Here is a 14,949-nt window from a genome sequence, read left to right as displayed (position 1 = left end):
ATCATTGTTCACAAGTAAGAGAATATAACGTTAAATTAAAGGAACTTTTCTTCGGGTCTTCGTTTAGGGTGGGAGCGTCTTCGGGGGAACATCTCCCGGGTTCCTCCATGTACGACGTGTGATGGTGCTTTTCTCGTGGACGTTTCTCTGGTATGCTGAGTTTTATCGTCCAAATGCATATTTTTGCTCAAGTGCTCAACAGCATTTGATCGTGTTGGTTGTGATGAAGTGTTTAATTGTAATAAGCATATTATGAATTTCATAATCTTATAATTATCATATTATGCTCAGTGTCTTCAGGACAGAGTGAGAGAAAAGACATTGCCCCGTCGATCCACTGATGATGTTGGTCTGTTTACAGGTATGTTGTTTGTTTAGTTATTTTTTATGAAAGAAAATAGATCTTATTACCTGTTAATAAACATGCATTGTGTTTTAAGAATCCATTTGAATGATTTGTGCTGTGCTTGACGCACGTGGTCAGGCCTGCACATGGTGTAGGTAGGTGCTAGTATGTTTCACTTGAATGTTCCTAATGTCATTGTAGTTGTTTCATTAGAAGGTTAAATCATAGGAATATGAATTAATAACATATTTCAATGTAATCTAGTATATTTAATGTTGTTGTATAACGTTACTTATACACTATTAGAGTGCATTAAAGGAGAACTTTGGTCAATTTTAACATTTTAGCTGTCAGTACAGAGTAGAGATGCGCGGTTGGCGGTTACAGCCGCGGACTCCGCGGATAAACCGCGGATCGGGCGGATGACGTGACGAAAAATAATATTTTAATTAGATTCGGGCGGGTGGCGGATCGACTGCTTGTTAGCTGTGTCCTTCTAAGCATGCAACCTTAAAAGGTGAGCACTCTGTCTTTCAGGGTGGCAGCCTCAGAAGTTCTCAAAGAGAACTGAAATGAGACGGTCTAGCCTTCTGAGGACCCATAATTTGCGTCACCTGTTGCACGCGCCCCCAGTAGCCCCCACCGCGCCTGTCAGCAGAAAACAGCGGAGACATTTCTGACTTATTAAAATAAATATGTAATCAAAAATTTATTTTAGAAAATATGACACATTGATGTAGATTAAACTATTCAACAGTATATCAAATAATCAACCTTATGTTGCAAATATACGCAACATAAACAGAATAATATTAACACAAAACATAACTTATAATACTAAAACAGTGACAAGAAAAAGTTTTCTAATACACTTTTATTTAATAAAGGTTTTAATTGTTTGGGATAGCCTCGGCATGTTAAGAATCCATTCGTTCTATCATTAACAGCGCAGAGAAATGAGGACGCATTTTGACATAGCTCTTATCAACGCCTCAAAAAATGAGAATTAAAAAAAAAGGAAATAGAAGGTCAGAAAAGGTTTGCCTGGAATAAGTTTTACAAAGTGGTAAATCAGGATGACACCAGTGCAGACTATGTAATTTGTGCGTTTAATTTAGGCATTACTTATTTATTTATTTTTGTCCCGTGTGCGCCGATCGGAGACTGAGTTCACTGCTGATATTCTAGAGCTTTCTAGTCTTGCATCGCCCAGTCAGCGGATGGCGGGCGGGTGCGGTTTTGAAAACTGGTCAGAAACGTTGGTGCGGATGGATGGCGGACGGATGATGAGTTTTGTGATGCGGTTGCGGATGAAATAATAGCCCATCCGCGCATCTCTAGTACAGAGAACAATAAAAACAATTGTTGTTGGCTACACTGTGTTATCCTCTTTAAAATTTGCACCCAGTTGACTAAAACGGGCCCAGTTATGTTCTTTTAGCCTCTTTAACACCCTGGAAATGTTATCACAAGTGCCCAGCAATGTAAAGTGTTTTCTTCTGAGTGAACACTGTAAATCTGACTGCAGTACAGGTATATGTGAAAGGTATGCATAAAAGTAATGTTAATTCAGCCAGCTCGCATACCTCTGTTTACTTCCCGGTTTCCAGTGTAGTCCACATTAATCGATTGTTAAACTCAAATGATCCAATATGTTGAAAACATTTTTTATTCCACAAAAAAGTACCTGCAGTGGTTATGTCTATAGTAATGACTATGTATCAAGTAAAATAGCCCATAACCTATGGACATACATAACCACTGAAAATTGTTTTATTGTGGATTGCATGAGTTCGACAACTGATCACTTTTATGCATATCTTAGCAGAATAAATCCCTTCACATTGCTGGTAACTTGTAATGACATTTCAAGGGTGTTAAGAAGCTAAAAGCACATTTACAACAGGGCTGCATTCAGCCCCGACAAAACGTAGCACAACGTTTTTTAAACAGAAACGGTAATGTGTTGAACACCCTGTTCTAATGACGCAAGAGTTGCAACTACGGTAGCTGAGAAGGTCATTCCTTGTGTCTTTTTAAATGTTATTTTTAAAACCCATTGTACGAGCTGTCTCTTTAGTATCGCATGTTTGCTGCAGTTCTGAAACACCCACCAAACAAGAGAAAACGTATCTCAAACCCCGTTGCATACCGGTGCACACCGTTTCCAGGAAACATGTTGTTCAACCCGAAAACTGTAGCTAAACGTTGCGCACTGTTTTAAACACGTTAAACTTTCAGTAAACAGGGGGCATATTCTAAAAGGAGGATAACACTGTGGGCAACAGCGATTGTTTTCATTGTTCTCGGTACGGACAGCACTCCACATCTGCAAACAACATAGCTAAATGTTAAAATTGAAAAAGAGTTGTTCTTTAATACGAATGTTAATGTGATGTTTTATAAGGAAGACAAGAAATGTATATATTGTATTCTGTTTTCTTTATTTACATGCATTTCATTATATTTTTATAAAGTTAATATCAGTTTACCTGGGTAAGGCTGATGAGTGCATGCACTAGGGTTGTGCCGATAGACGATAGTATCGTGTATCGACGATCTTCAGACATATCGGCAATGGCAGGCTTTCATGGCGATAGTCATGACGATAGTTGGCGAATGGTTATTATTATTATTATCATCATAGTTTTATATTAACACCCACAATTCATGCTTTTCCTCACATGAGGGTTTGTGGGCTTCACTTTACGTGGAGAGCTTGTAAAGAGAGAATTCCTTCTTGCACGTACCTGCACTTAATGCGCGCGTCTTGGTCTCCTTCTTCCACTAAATCCAGCGCGCCCCGTCATTAGCAGCTGCGCTTCTCTCTGTCACACGTGCACGCGCTCTCGCGTCTGTCCGAAGTCTAAACATAAACTAAAGTAGTAATCCTTATGTATTTGTTCAGTTTAATGCGTTTCATGCGAGCTGAGGCAAACTTTACTTTTTGTTTAAAATATGACCCGCTGCATATTAGCGCCTCTCTCTCACTCTCGTGTACGTGCTGAAAGCTGCGCTCTGTCCGAAGTCAGATCACTAGGTATTAATCCTGTTTATGATATGCATTTCAAGGAGTTGTAGCAACACGTCCCTCGTGTTTAATATATGATTGTGTTTAAGATATGATCGTGTTCCGCTGGACCGATGCGTTTAAAAAGGCACCTCATGAGAGCACCACTGCTTCACACGTGTAGTCTTCTGCAACAGCACTAAACCAATGCATTGAATTGTTTGTATGTGCGCGCACGTGTGTGTGTGTGTGTGTGCGCGCGCAGATGCATGTTTTTACAGTTAAGTAATCATGATAGGGTTTTAATGACGCGCTCGCATTAATGGCATCAGGTTTAAAGGAACAGTATGTAGGATTGTGGCCAAAACTGGTATTGCAATCACAAAACTTGTGGCTAAAGCTGGTACTGCAATCGCCCAACTAGCGGCCAATACACAAAATGACAACATAAACATCAGTTGAGGGCTGCAACTCCACTTTTTAAATGACAATATCCTGGCCAGACCACTGTTGTCAGTGATATAAGTATTTGAAATGAAAATGATTTCTAAATGTCTAGTGACATATCAGGGCCATTTTATGATTCATTGATATAAATTTCTTACATACTGTTCCTTTAAGAAGGTTGCGGTCATGACGCTGTTGCTCTTGTTTTTTTTGTCCACCCATCAAGTGACTTGTTATGAGTAAAAAATTAACAAATAAAAAAATTAGTAAACGTCTGCCCCGCCCCCCGATAATATCGTGTATCGCCGATCTCACAGGCTGACGATAGGACGATCTGAAAGTAGGGCATATCGCCCAACACTAGCATGCACATTGCTTCTCTAGTGGATGTTTCTTAAGCCCTTTTCACACAGACATTCCGTAATAAATGGGAAAGGCATCCTGGATTTTTCCGGCATCGTTAGATTTTTTTGTCCATTCACACTGCCAAGATTACCCGGGATCTGATGGTCCCGGAAAGACACGTGACCTGTTGAAAGTCCCGCCCTCTCTTCTATGCAGCGTCTGAAGTTTGCAAATGATTTATTATTTCTCTCTCCAGAAACCACTCGTGTGCATTTTTGAACAATATATCTTGTTGGGATGAGGCGCGGGTATTTTCGTTTATTATAGCTCAAATGAGCACGTGACGCGATATTCTTTTATGCTGCTGAATGATCTCCGTTTCAACGCAGTAAGTAATGAGCTAACTTACCTGATATCAGCTTCAGTCCAGTTTGCTGACATTTCTCGTCGTGAATGATGTAAATCCCTAATTTTAAAGAGTTGAACCAACTTCATGTTGCCATGACACGCGCATCCTCACTATGGCACGTGCGTCATTGTTTATGCGTCTCATTTATCATTTCCTGATAACTGCTTCAATCTAGTTTGCAACATTTCTCGTGGTGAATGTTTATATGCATGTTATCTCTCGTTGTAAGGAGCTGAACCATAACTTGTGTTGTGATGACGCGCGCGTCCTCACTACGACACGCCCATTGCGGCATTCTTTCGGCTTCTTGTTCACACAGAGGGTTATCCGTGTATCTGACTAGGTCCTCTTTCCGGCAACGATCCCAGAAGATTAACGGGACGAGTTTGTGTTCACACAGACGCTTGTCTGGCAATTTTATGGGTATTTTCTGGGACCAAAGGTCTGTGTGAATGGGGTTATAGTGTCTACACGAGAGTGAGAGAGAAGCAATTGGCCAGTTGATCCACTGATGTTTGGCTGTTTACAGATTAAAAAAATACTGGGTCTCATTGTTAAGTGATCCTGTGGTCAAATATTTATATTATTTTGTATCATTAGAGTAAAGTAAACTTTTTTTTTTTATCAAATGATATATTCACCACAGTATTGTGGTCAAACCTTAATATCAATCATAATAACAGGTTAAGTGTTTCCTCCATTAATGAGTTTGGAAATTTTAAAGAATGCTTAAACGTATCAATTTCGCAAATCCTAAATGTAAAGAGTATTTTAAAAATATTTAAATTTGATTTCAGGTTATGTGGAAAAGCCTGTGCTTGGTGGAGATCTACTGCAGATGACCACAGCATCCCAGGTCCCAAGAGGGGACTGTTTTAGTCATTTTCTACTGGGCAAACTGAATTACTCCAGGTCAGATTATTACATTATTTCCTATCATAATGCTGCGTTCACTCCAGCCACGGTAGAGGCACAAAGCGGCAGTGATTTCAATGTTAGGTCAATTTAAAAACGTGTTTACGCGCATCTGGAGGTCCTGCGTTGCTAATGAGGCATTAAGCGTGGTTCGGTAGACGCAAATCCACCTCAATTGTGTGTCTAGTTTGCGCAGTTGAAAAATCTGAACTTTGGTGGAAAAACGCCCCGCATTAAAGGTAGGGTAAAATTTTTTTAAAACTGCTAACTGTAGCTGCCTAGCAATGAAATCCCGATCCCACCCTCAAGTCAAATCGCCATCCAAAGTCACGCCTCTTTCAAAAAACATGAACACGCACAGATCAGACGGTCACGTCTCATTTCTCATTCACCAGTGAGAAAACTTTGCAGTACAAAGTGAATAACACTTCCAAAATAACCAACATAAACAACTGGTTTACATCAGAATTTGTTTAAGCACACGTTTGGTTGTGTAGACTTAGTAACTATATCGTTACTCTAATCCGTAAACGAACACAAATTTCATAAGCAACACAATGTTTCATCAAAGTAGAATACCTGAATCCATCTCAATACAAACATATCGCGTACCTACCTTACCAAAATAAACAGTGCAACGACCCTTTCAGACCCTCTGCCTCCTGCAGCTGTATGCATCTCGTGGTAAAGCAGTAAAGTTACCGATGTTAATTTGGGTTTTTGTTCTTGCTGATCCAGGCAGTTTTTGCTGTTGTTGTTATAAAAAATGCCTTTAGTTTTGTGGCTCCTGTGTAGGTTGTCAATTCAGCAGAAAAGTTTGCTGTTCTCGCTGTTTACAGACAGGAGGTGAGCGCACGTGAACGTGCCGATGACGTATGGTGTCTGCATGGACTCGCTGCGCGGTGGGAATTCAAATTACGCTTGCGTATGAGGGACAAAAAAGGAAACGTCGGTTCGGACCGAAATCTATGATTTGTTGAACATTTTTTGGTCCTACGCCTTTCACAGATGACATAAATTTCTACAAATACATTTAAACAACTTAACACAGTGATTGCTATCAGGATGTGAGGAGACTTTTAACCAGCATAACTAAAAATGTTTCAGGATCAAATCTGTTACCCTACCTTTAACCAATCAGGAGCTTTCTCTAGTAGTGACGTAATTACAGGAAGCGAGCGGAGTCGCGGAAGCCCCTCCCGTGATGTGAATTTCCGCGTAAATGTCTTGAATAACTAGAATTTCATGTGCGGCTTTCAGGCGTGAATGAAGCGAGTAAACTCCAAATGTTCAAGCATCCAACTACGCGCGAATAGCGTTTTTTTTTGCCATCTCTTAACACGTCTGTGTGAACGCACGGTAATAGTACAGAAAACAATTATTTTAGGGGAAAAAAATCTCAAATGTTCTATTTTGAAGTTCTATTTGTAAACAAGGTCACAAATCTGTCCCTTTATTGCATGTTAAAGGCACACAAGGCAAGTCTGAGTATTATTTCTCTACTAGCTCCCCCTAGTGTCTGGGAGTAAATGCGTTCTATATCTAAGACTATACGAGACTGAAGGACACCGGGTCGGATACAGCGAACTTGCAAGTGGGGTATTTTTCCTACAGACGGTAGGGGCGGGCGAGAGAGTCTTCATTCGTCATGTAATGAGTCATTTAACCATATACCGACTTACGAAGATGATTTATTAACATAAAAATGCTGCCTTGTGTCCCTTTAAAGCCTTAAAGCGATAGTTCACCCTGCAATGAAAATTAGCCCATGATTTGCTCACCCTCAAGTCATTCTAAGTGTATATAACCTTCTTCTTTCAGACAAATACAATCATAATACAATCATGTTAACAAATGCCCTGGCTCTTCCCAGATTTATATTAGAAGTCAATGGGTGCTTCTGTTTTGAAGTTGATAAAAGTGCATCTATCCATGGTAAAAGTGCATTTCTGGATGTTTTCGTTCACTTAGATCTATGATGCATACTATGAAAGGTAATTTTCAAAATTCCATAATAGGGGCACTTTAATATAACTCAGATTTTATTTGTCTGGAAGAAGTATGTCATACACCTAGGATCGCTTGAGGGTGAGTAAATCACAGGCTAAATGTCATTTTTGGGTGATCTAACCCTTTAAAGACCCCAATGCCATCCAAGATATATATCGATGTCTATCTTTCCTCAGTGAAAGAGAAATAGTTTTTTTTTTTTTTTTAAGGAAAACATTCTGGACTTTTCTTTACAAAATAGGGTTCAGTGGAACCTAACTCTTGTCAGTTCAAATCAATGCAGTTTCAAAGGTCTTTGAAGTGCTTCAACGGGCTCAATACAATTCCAGCTGAGGACGAGGGGGATTTTAACGAAACAATCTAACGAAAGGATTATTTTCTACAAAAAAAGTATGTACTTTTTATCCGATAGTTCAGATTGAGCTCAGGCCGGAAGAAGCCGGGAACTAGTTCTGCGGCGTTAGTACGTCATCACGCTCGGCCGGTTTGTGTGTAAAGAGTGGGGCGGTGCTTCCGCTCGCGCATGCGCCATTGAGCGTGATGACAGTTCCCGGCTTGAGCTCAATCCGAATTATTGTATATAAAGTATATACCTTTTTTTAACCAATTGTTTTGCTAGACCCCCACCCCCCGTCCTCAGCTGGTATCGTGCAGAGCCTGTGAAAGCACCTCAAAGACCTTTGAAACTGCGTTGATTTGAACTAAGAAGAGTTTGGGTTATAACTCCAATCTGTGAAGAAAAGTTCAGAAATCATTTTTCTCTTCCACTGAGGAAAGAAAGACATGGATTAACTGACAAGCTTACTAAGAACCGGTTTGCTTTGCTCTGGCTCCAAACCAGCTCCAGCTCTCCCTTGGTGGAAAATATCAATGCTTCCTCCATAATGAGTTTGGAAATAAAAAAAAAATGCTTAAAGGGACACTCCACTTTTTTAGAAAATATGCTACTTTTCCAGCTCCCCTAGAGTTAAACACTCTGGGTCTGGCTGTACCACTTTTAGCATAGCTTAGCATAATCCATTGAATCTGATTACACCATTAGCATCGCGCTAAAAAATAAGAGTTTCAATATTTTTCCTATTCAAAGCTTGACTCTTCTGTAGTTACATTGTGTAGGTTACTAAGACCAATGGAAAATTAATAGTTTTTTTTTTTTAAGGCCGATATGGTTAGAACTATACTCTCATTCTGGTGTAATAATCAAGGACTTTGCTGCCGTAAATGGCTGCAGCAGGGGCAATTATATTACGCAGGGCCCGAAAGTAGTCCCCTTAGTAACTTTCAATCACAGGGCACTGCGTAATGTTACAGCAGCAAAGTCCTTGATTCATACACCAGAATGAGAGTATAGTGTTAACTAGGGCTGGGCGATATGGAGTGAAAATTATATTTGCTATATCTCGATGGACGATATATATTCCAGTGGCTTTGCATGGAAAAATACCCCCCCCCCCAAAAAAAAAAAAAAAACTACTGAAAAACAAATGTCAAAATCCACAAGGGCTTTTTTTATTGAAGTGCAAAGAGGTAGTTCACGTAGGAACAAAGTGCTTCTGCAACATTTAAAAAAATATATACAAAAATTATACTTTAACTATAAAATAAGAAAATGCATATTTTCGTCTTTTTATTCAAAAATAAAACAACTGAATTTTATTTCTGAAAACCCTCAGGAGATAAGGGTATTTATCCTGGACTAACATAGGTTTTAGGAGTAAATGGGTTAAATATGAGAGAAAACACTGTTGTTGTTACACAGAAAACTTAAGAACAGGTGCACTTGCACACCGCATCATAGGGAGAGAGATAGCTCTCACATCAAGAAAACGTGTGTTTGGGTCTGTGTGTGTATGTAGCACTACTGCTAACCTTTGTTTGGTCATGATAAACTAGATAAGTCGTCTTCTCTGTCAGTAACATCCGTGAAAAAAGAAAGTATACGGAGAAACGGACATTAAAGCACTGCCACCTTTTCACTGTCATTGAGAGAGAGATGCGCGCTGTCGAAGCGCCTCACGGAACGAGAGAGGGGTGCGCTGAATGTTCGCAACAATGAATTTAAGCCGTTTTAAACAGTAAAATATACATGTTAATGGGAATCATGGAAGATCTATTCGTGGTGGCCAGTGTTGATTCCGTGACGGGCGCCGCCATGTTAAATGAGAAAACACGCGAGGGGAGGGGGAACAAAAGCAAGGAGGCAGGGGCGAGCACAGCACACAGAAAAGGCAAAGAAGCAAAGTGGCGAAATCAGAATTTAATATAAACATCATATCGATATATACGATATGTCAAAATCCATCTCGAGTCCCAATAATATATCGTTATAGGTCGAATATCGAGATATCGCCCACCCCTAGTGCTAACCATTTCTGCCTAGAATATCACAAATTAATTTTCCGTCGGTTTCCTTAGTACATGATGTAACTACAGAAGTTAAGTTTTACATAGGAAAAATATTGAAACTCTTTGGTTATTTTTAAACATGCAATGCTAATGGTCTAATCAGATTTAATGGATTATGCTAAGCTATGCTAAAAGTGGTAAAGCCAGACCCGGAGAACGGCTGAATGGATTCCAAAACTGTAAAAATCAAGTGTTTAACTCTAAGGGAGCGGGAAAATGTGGAAACTGTGTTTTTTATTTTATTTTTTTTAAAGTGGAGTGTCCCTTTAAACTAATCCATTACACTTTAAAGGTGCACTCTGCAAGAGTTATTCATAGTTAGTCCTAATCCTAAATTTTAATAGTTTATTTTTTTTTTAAATATTTCCTTCTTTTGTGATTTCAGATTATAGAAAAACCTGTGCTTGTGGATCTACATCGGATGACCATGGCAACCCAGGTGTGGAAATAGTAGACTGTTTTTAATCTGAAATCTGTGTAATATAAGATGGACAATTCTTCTGACACCATATGAATGCATACTGTCGTCTTGCAGAAGCTAGATAATTTTGATTATAAAGTTATTGAAATCCATTGAGTGGAGAAAAGTCCTGAAATGTTTCCTCAATGAAATGCTTTTATTTTGCCAGTAAAACATTTTATTTGACACAATTATTTTATTAATTATCATAATGTAGCAATTTTTTCATGGTTTGCTTGTATTTCTACTGTCCAGTTAACATTAAATACTGGTTACAATTGACTAAAATGACTGTTCTGTTTTAAAGGAGGTACCCTATACATTTTTTATAGTTTTTATTTTACTGCAAGAAATAACATTTCTTAGTTACTATACATGAGATTGGCTATATTTTAACACAAAATTAATGTTGGTAGACATGACTGTTTTATATAACGACAACTAAAAACCTTAATTTACAGATTATGTATGTAGCTACTTTTGAGGTATTTTAACATACTATGATTATTTTTCTATTGTCCAATCATTTTGTTAAAATATATTTGTAATATTTTAGTCTTTGATTTTATGTACTTATTGGGTTTCATACATTGCTCTTAGTTGTTTTGTAAAGATAAGCTATATTTAAGAGTAAACTGTTTTTTAACAATGTATTTTCACATACTTATTACATTTTTATACATGTCTTTTAATAAAATGGCTAATAAAAACCATACCTTTACAGAGATTAACCTGAAAAGCAGTTGTTTTTCATGAATTTTCACATACTGATTACGTTTTTATGAAATTTTCCTGGTTATTTTACTAAGATAAACTGTGATTTAAAAGAATATTACTTTATAAATACAGAGCAACTTAATAAAGTAACTATTAAAAGCCGTACATTTACAGAGATTAACCTGAAAAGTAGTTGTTTTTCATGTATTTTCACATACTTATTACGTTTTTATACAGGTCTTTTTAGGTATTTTAAAAGAATATTACTGTATAAATACAGAGCAACTTAATAAAGTAACTAATAAAAGCCGTATATTTACAGGGATTAACCTGAAAAGCAGTTGTTTTTCATGTATTTTCCACATACTTGCTACGTTTTTATACAGGTCTTTTTAGTTATTTTAAAAAGATAAACTGTATTTTAAAAGAATATTACTGTATAAACACAGAGCAATTTAATAAAATAACTAATAAAAGCCGTATATTTACAGGGATTGGCCTGAAAAGTAATTGTGTTTCATGTATTTTCACATACTTACTACGTTTTTATACATGTCTTCTTAGTTATTTTACAAAGATAAACTGTGTTTTAAAAGAATATTACTGTATAAACACAGAGCAATTTAATAAAATAACTATTAAAAGCCGTACATTTACAGAGATTAACCTGAAAAGTAGTTGTTTTTCATGTATTTTCACATACTTATTACGTTTTTATACAGGTCTTTTTAGGTATTTTAAAAGAATATTACTGTATAAATACAGAGCAACTTAATAAAGTAACTAATAAAAGCTGTATTTTTACAGAGATTAACCTGAAAGGTAGTTGTTTTTCATGTATTTTCACATACTTTTTACGTTTTTATACAGGTTTTTTTAGTTATTTTATAAAGATAAACTGTTTTTTAAAAGAATATTACTGTATAAATACAGAGTAACTTAATAAAGTAACTAATAAAAGCTGTATTTTTACAGAGATTAATCTGAAAAGTAGTTGTATTTTGATGTATTTTCACATACTTACTATGTTTTTATGCAGGTCTTTTTTAGTTATTTTACATAGATAAACTGTATTTAAAAAGAATATTACTGTATAAATACAGAGTAACTTAATAAAGTAACTAATAAAAGCCGTATTTTTACAGAGATTAACCTGAAAGGTAGTTGTTTTTCATGTATTTTCACATACTTTTTAAGTTTTTATACAGTTTTATAACAGTTATTAACAGTAATATTCTGTAATTTAATGAATTATGACTGTAAAAGATTCTCTGTATTTTAACGGTTTTTGTATGTTATTTTGAAAAACATTTTTTTCCCGTAATTTGACAGAATTTCTCTGGCAACTTTGCTGCCAGAGATTTACCGTTTTTTTACAGATTTTTTTTTTACAGTGTAGTAGCGCCTTCTCTGATCAGTAATACTAGCTGTGAATATTTTTCATACAACTGCTGGAATGACTCTGTTATTTTCCTAAACTGGTGCATGCCTGTGACGTAAACGCGTACGCGACGAGAGCCATCGTGAGCAGACTTTTGAGTTTTTACCATTTTAGACGGGAACGTGACAGTAGAGCGTTTTTAAGATTTCCACTCTGGAGGGTGGTTTCACTTTTTTGCGTTTTTAAGACCCAAAAGGCTGTCACCGCGTAAACGAAAGGCATATCTGATAAAATATTTTTACTTTTTCACCCTCGAGCATTCTCGTGTAAACAGGGCCTTATATTTAAAGGAATAGTATACCCTTTTGCCATAATAAACTATGTTATTACCTCAACTTAGACAAATTAATACATATCTATCTTTTTTCAATGCGTGCACTGTACAGCGTGTTGTGAATGTGTTAGCATTTAGCCTAGCCCCATTCATTCCTATGGTACCAAACAGGGAAGCCACTAAACACTTCCGTGTTTTCCCTATTTAAAGACTGTTACATGAGGAGTTATACCAGTAAGTATGGTGCCACAAAATAAAACTTTTTTGGTACCATAGGAATGAATGTGGCTAGGCTAAATGCTAACACTTTCACAACGCGCTCTACAGTGCACGCATTGAAAAAAGATAGGTATGTATTAATTCGTCTAGGTTGAGGTAATAACTGTTAGGACTCTGCCATAATCTTGTTGGTAATTATATCTAGTTTTGTATGGCAGGGTTCTAACAGTACAATGTTATGTGTGGGAGAACGTGGTTTTGGTATTGTCATATTAGACCACGTTTTTCCCGTGTCTTGTGACTTTTCCCTGCTCCCTTGTATTCTCTTGTCATTGTGTGTTATTTTTCCCCGCTCCCTTGCATTTTCCAGTCTTTGTTTTTATGTCTTGTTTAGTCTAGTTTTCTGTTCATGCATATATATTTATATATATATATGTTTATATATATATAATATATTTATGGTTTTGTCTTGTTGGTACTGTGGTTGTCTTGTGTTTGTATGTGTTTTTCAGGTTCACGTGTGCTTCCCTCACAGGTGTTCCTGTTCAGTGTGATTGCCTCCTCTCGTCTTCCTCACCTGTTGCTTGTTATCCTCTCGTCTGATCTGTGTATTTAGTCCCTGTGTGTCTAGTGTGTCTTTGCAAGTTCGTTTGTCAATGTCAGTACTGAGTATGTACTCGCCCGTTACTAGCTTTGCTAGTTTCTAGTTTAGTCTTGTTGTGTGCTTTTGATACGTCTAGTTTGTTCATTTATTGTTTCCCTTATTCTGTACTCACTGCTGCCCAGGAATCATTCTCTAGATACTGTTTCTGTGATCGCTGACTGTTATAGAGTTATAGCTTTCTCCATCTTCCTGTTTAAGGACTGCAGTGCTATCTTCCAAGTTGTCCACTGCTCTGCTCTCCTCCTCAGCTCCGACTGCCAGTTGGTTGGGCGCTGTCCAGCGTACCCATTCAGGGCCTGCAGCCGCGGTCCAGCTTGGCTGGTGTATTCACCGCGGCATTGGTTCATCTCACCCTGTTTTCCCTCAGAGGATCATTTACCCCGTCAGTAAGCAGTGGAACATTTTGTGGTGTTGTGGAATTAATTAACTGTTGTACTATACTCTCTCCCACCGTTCGTTTGTCTGGCCGGAGCCCGAACGTGTGTGGCTTGTCTCCCCAGTGTCTGTGTGTGCTCCTCGCCCTAGCCGTCTGCCTCGGAGTGGCCTTTGCGCCCAGACGTGCCATTGTCTGTTTACATTTATTTTCTGTTAAATAAACATTTTCTGTTATCCGCACTGGGATCCATTTGCCTGTTTTCCCCCACCCTAACAATAACATAGTTTAATATGGCAAAAGGGTAGACTATTCCTTTAATGTCTACTGCGCAAGATTTTTAAGCTGATTTGTAATTCCCGAAGTGGGATGCATTTAGGAACATGTTTTTTGTGTGTTTTTAAATTGTTCTTCAAACAGTGCTTGTAAGTGTTTTTACATGTCTTTTATCGTGTCTTTTGTATATTTTTTACATAAAACTTATCTTATGCATCCTTTCTGAAATCACATAAGTAAGACTGATACCTGGGAGAGAAAGGAGAAATTAGCTGCTTGTCTTTAGCCCACGAGATGATGGGAGGAGGAACACTGTCCACCTCACATGGCAGTGTGACGTCATCACCCACTGTTACAGACATCTCCAACAACTCATCTGAATGACCCTGTATCCCTGCTCCACCACCACTGCTTGGTCTGGGCCTCACTGCACACATTCATGTCAGTGAAATGGAGTGAGAGTGGACTCATAGACAAGCAAACACAAAACATACAGATTCACAGTTCTCTCTGATTTCATTGTATTCTCTCGTTGTATTTATACCTTTTTATAGGCTCATTTAGCCAATATAACACATGTTTTACAGTTCCAAAGAAGACACATGCATAGAGGAATTCATAGATAAAGCTGCTCATA

At 37.7% G+C, this 14,949-nt stretch overlaps 1 protein-coding gene across 2 annotated transcripts in view; it reads right to left on the bottom strand.

Moving 5' to 3' along the window:
* Positions 1–14,949, bottom strand: part of hmcn1 (hemicentin 1) — a 125,119-nt gene that overhangs the window by 63,472 nt on the left and 46,698 nt on the right. For both annotated transcript variants that reach the window (XM_065268379.2, XM_073811397.1), the window contains exon 22: positions 14,562–14,739. In XM_065268379.2, the coding sequence (XP_065124451.1) occupies positions 14,562–14,739 (178 nt within the window). The remainder of the gene's footprint in view (positions 1–14,561; positions 14,740–14,949) is intronic.

Source organism: Paramisgurnus dabryanus, chromosome 12, assembly GCF_030506205.2.
Source record: "Paramisgurnus dabryanus chromosome 12, PD_genome_1.1, whole genome shotgun sequence".
NCBI classification, from domain to species: Eukaryota; Metazoa; Chordata; class Actinopteri; order Cypriniformes; family Cobitidae; genus Paramisgurnus; species Paramisgurnus dabryanus.
Note: the sequence above shows the minus strand (reverse complement) of the source record. Positions and strands in the feature narration are given on the sequence as shown.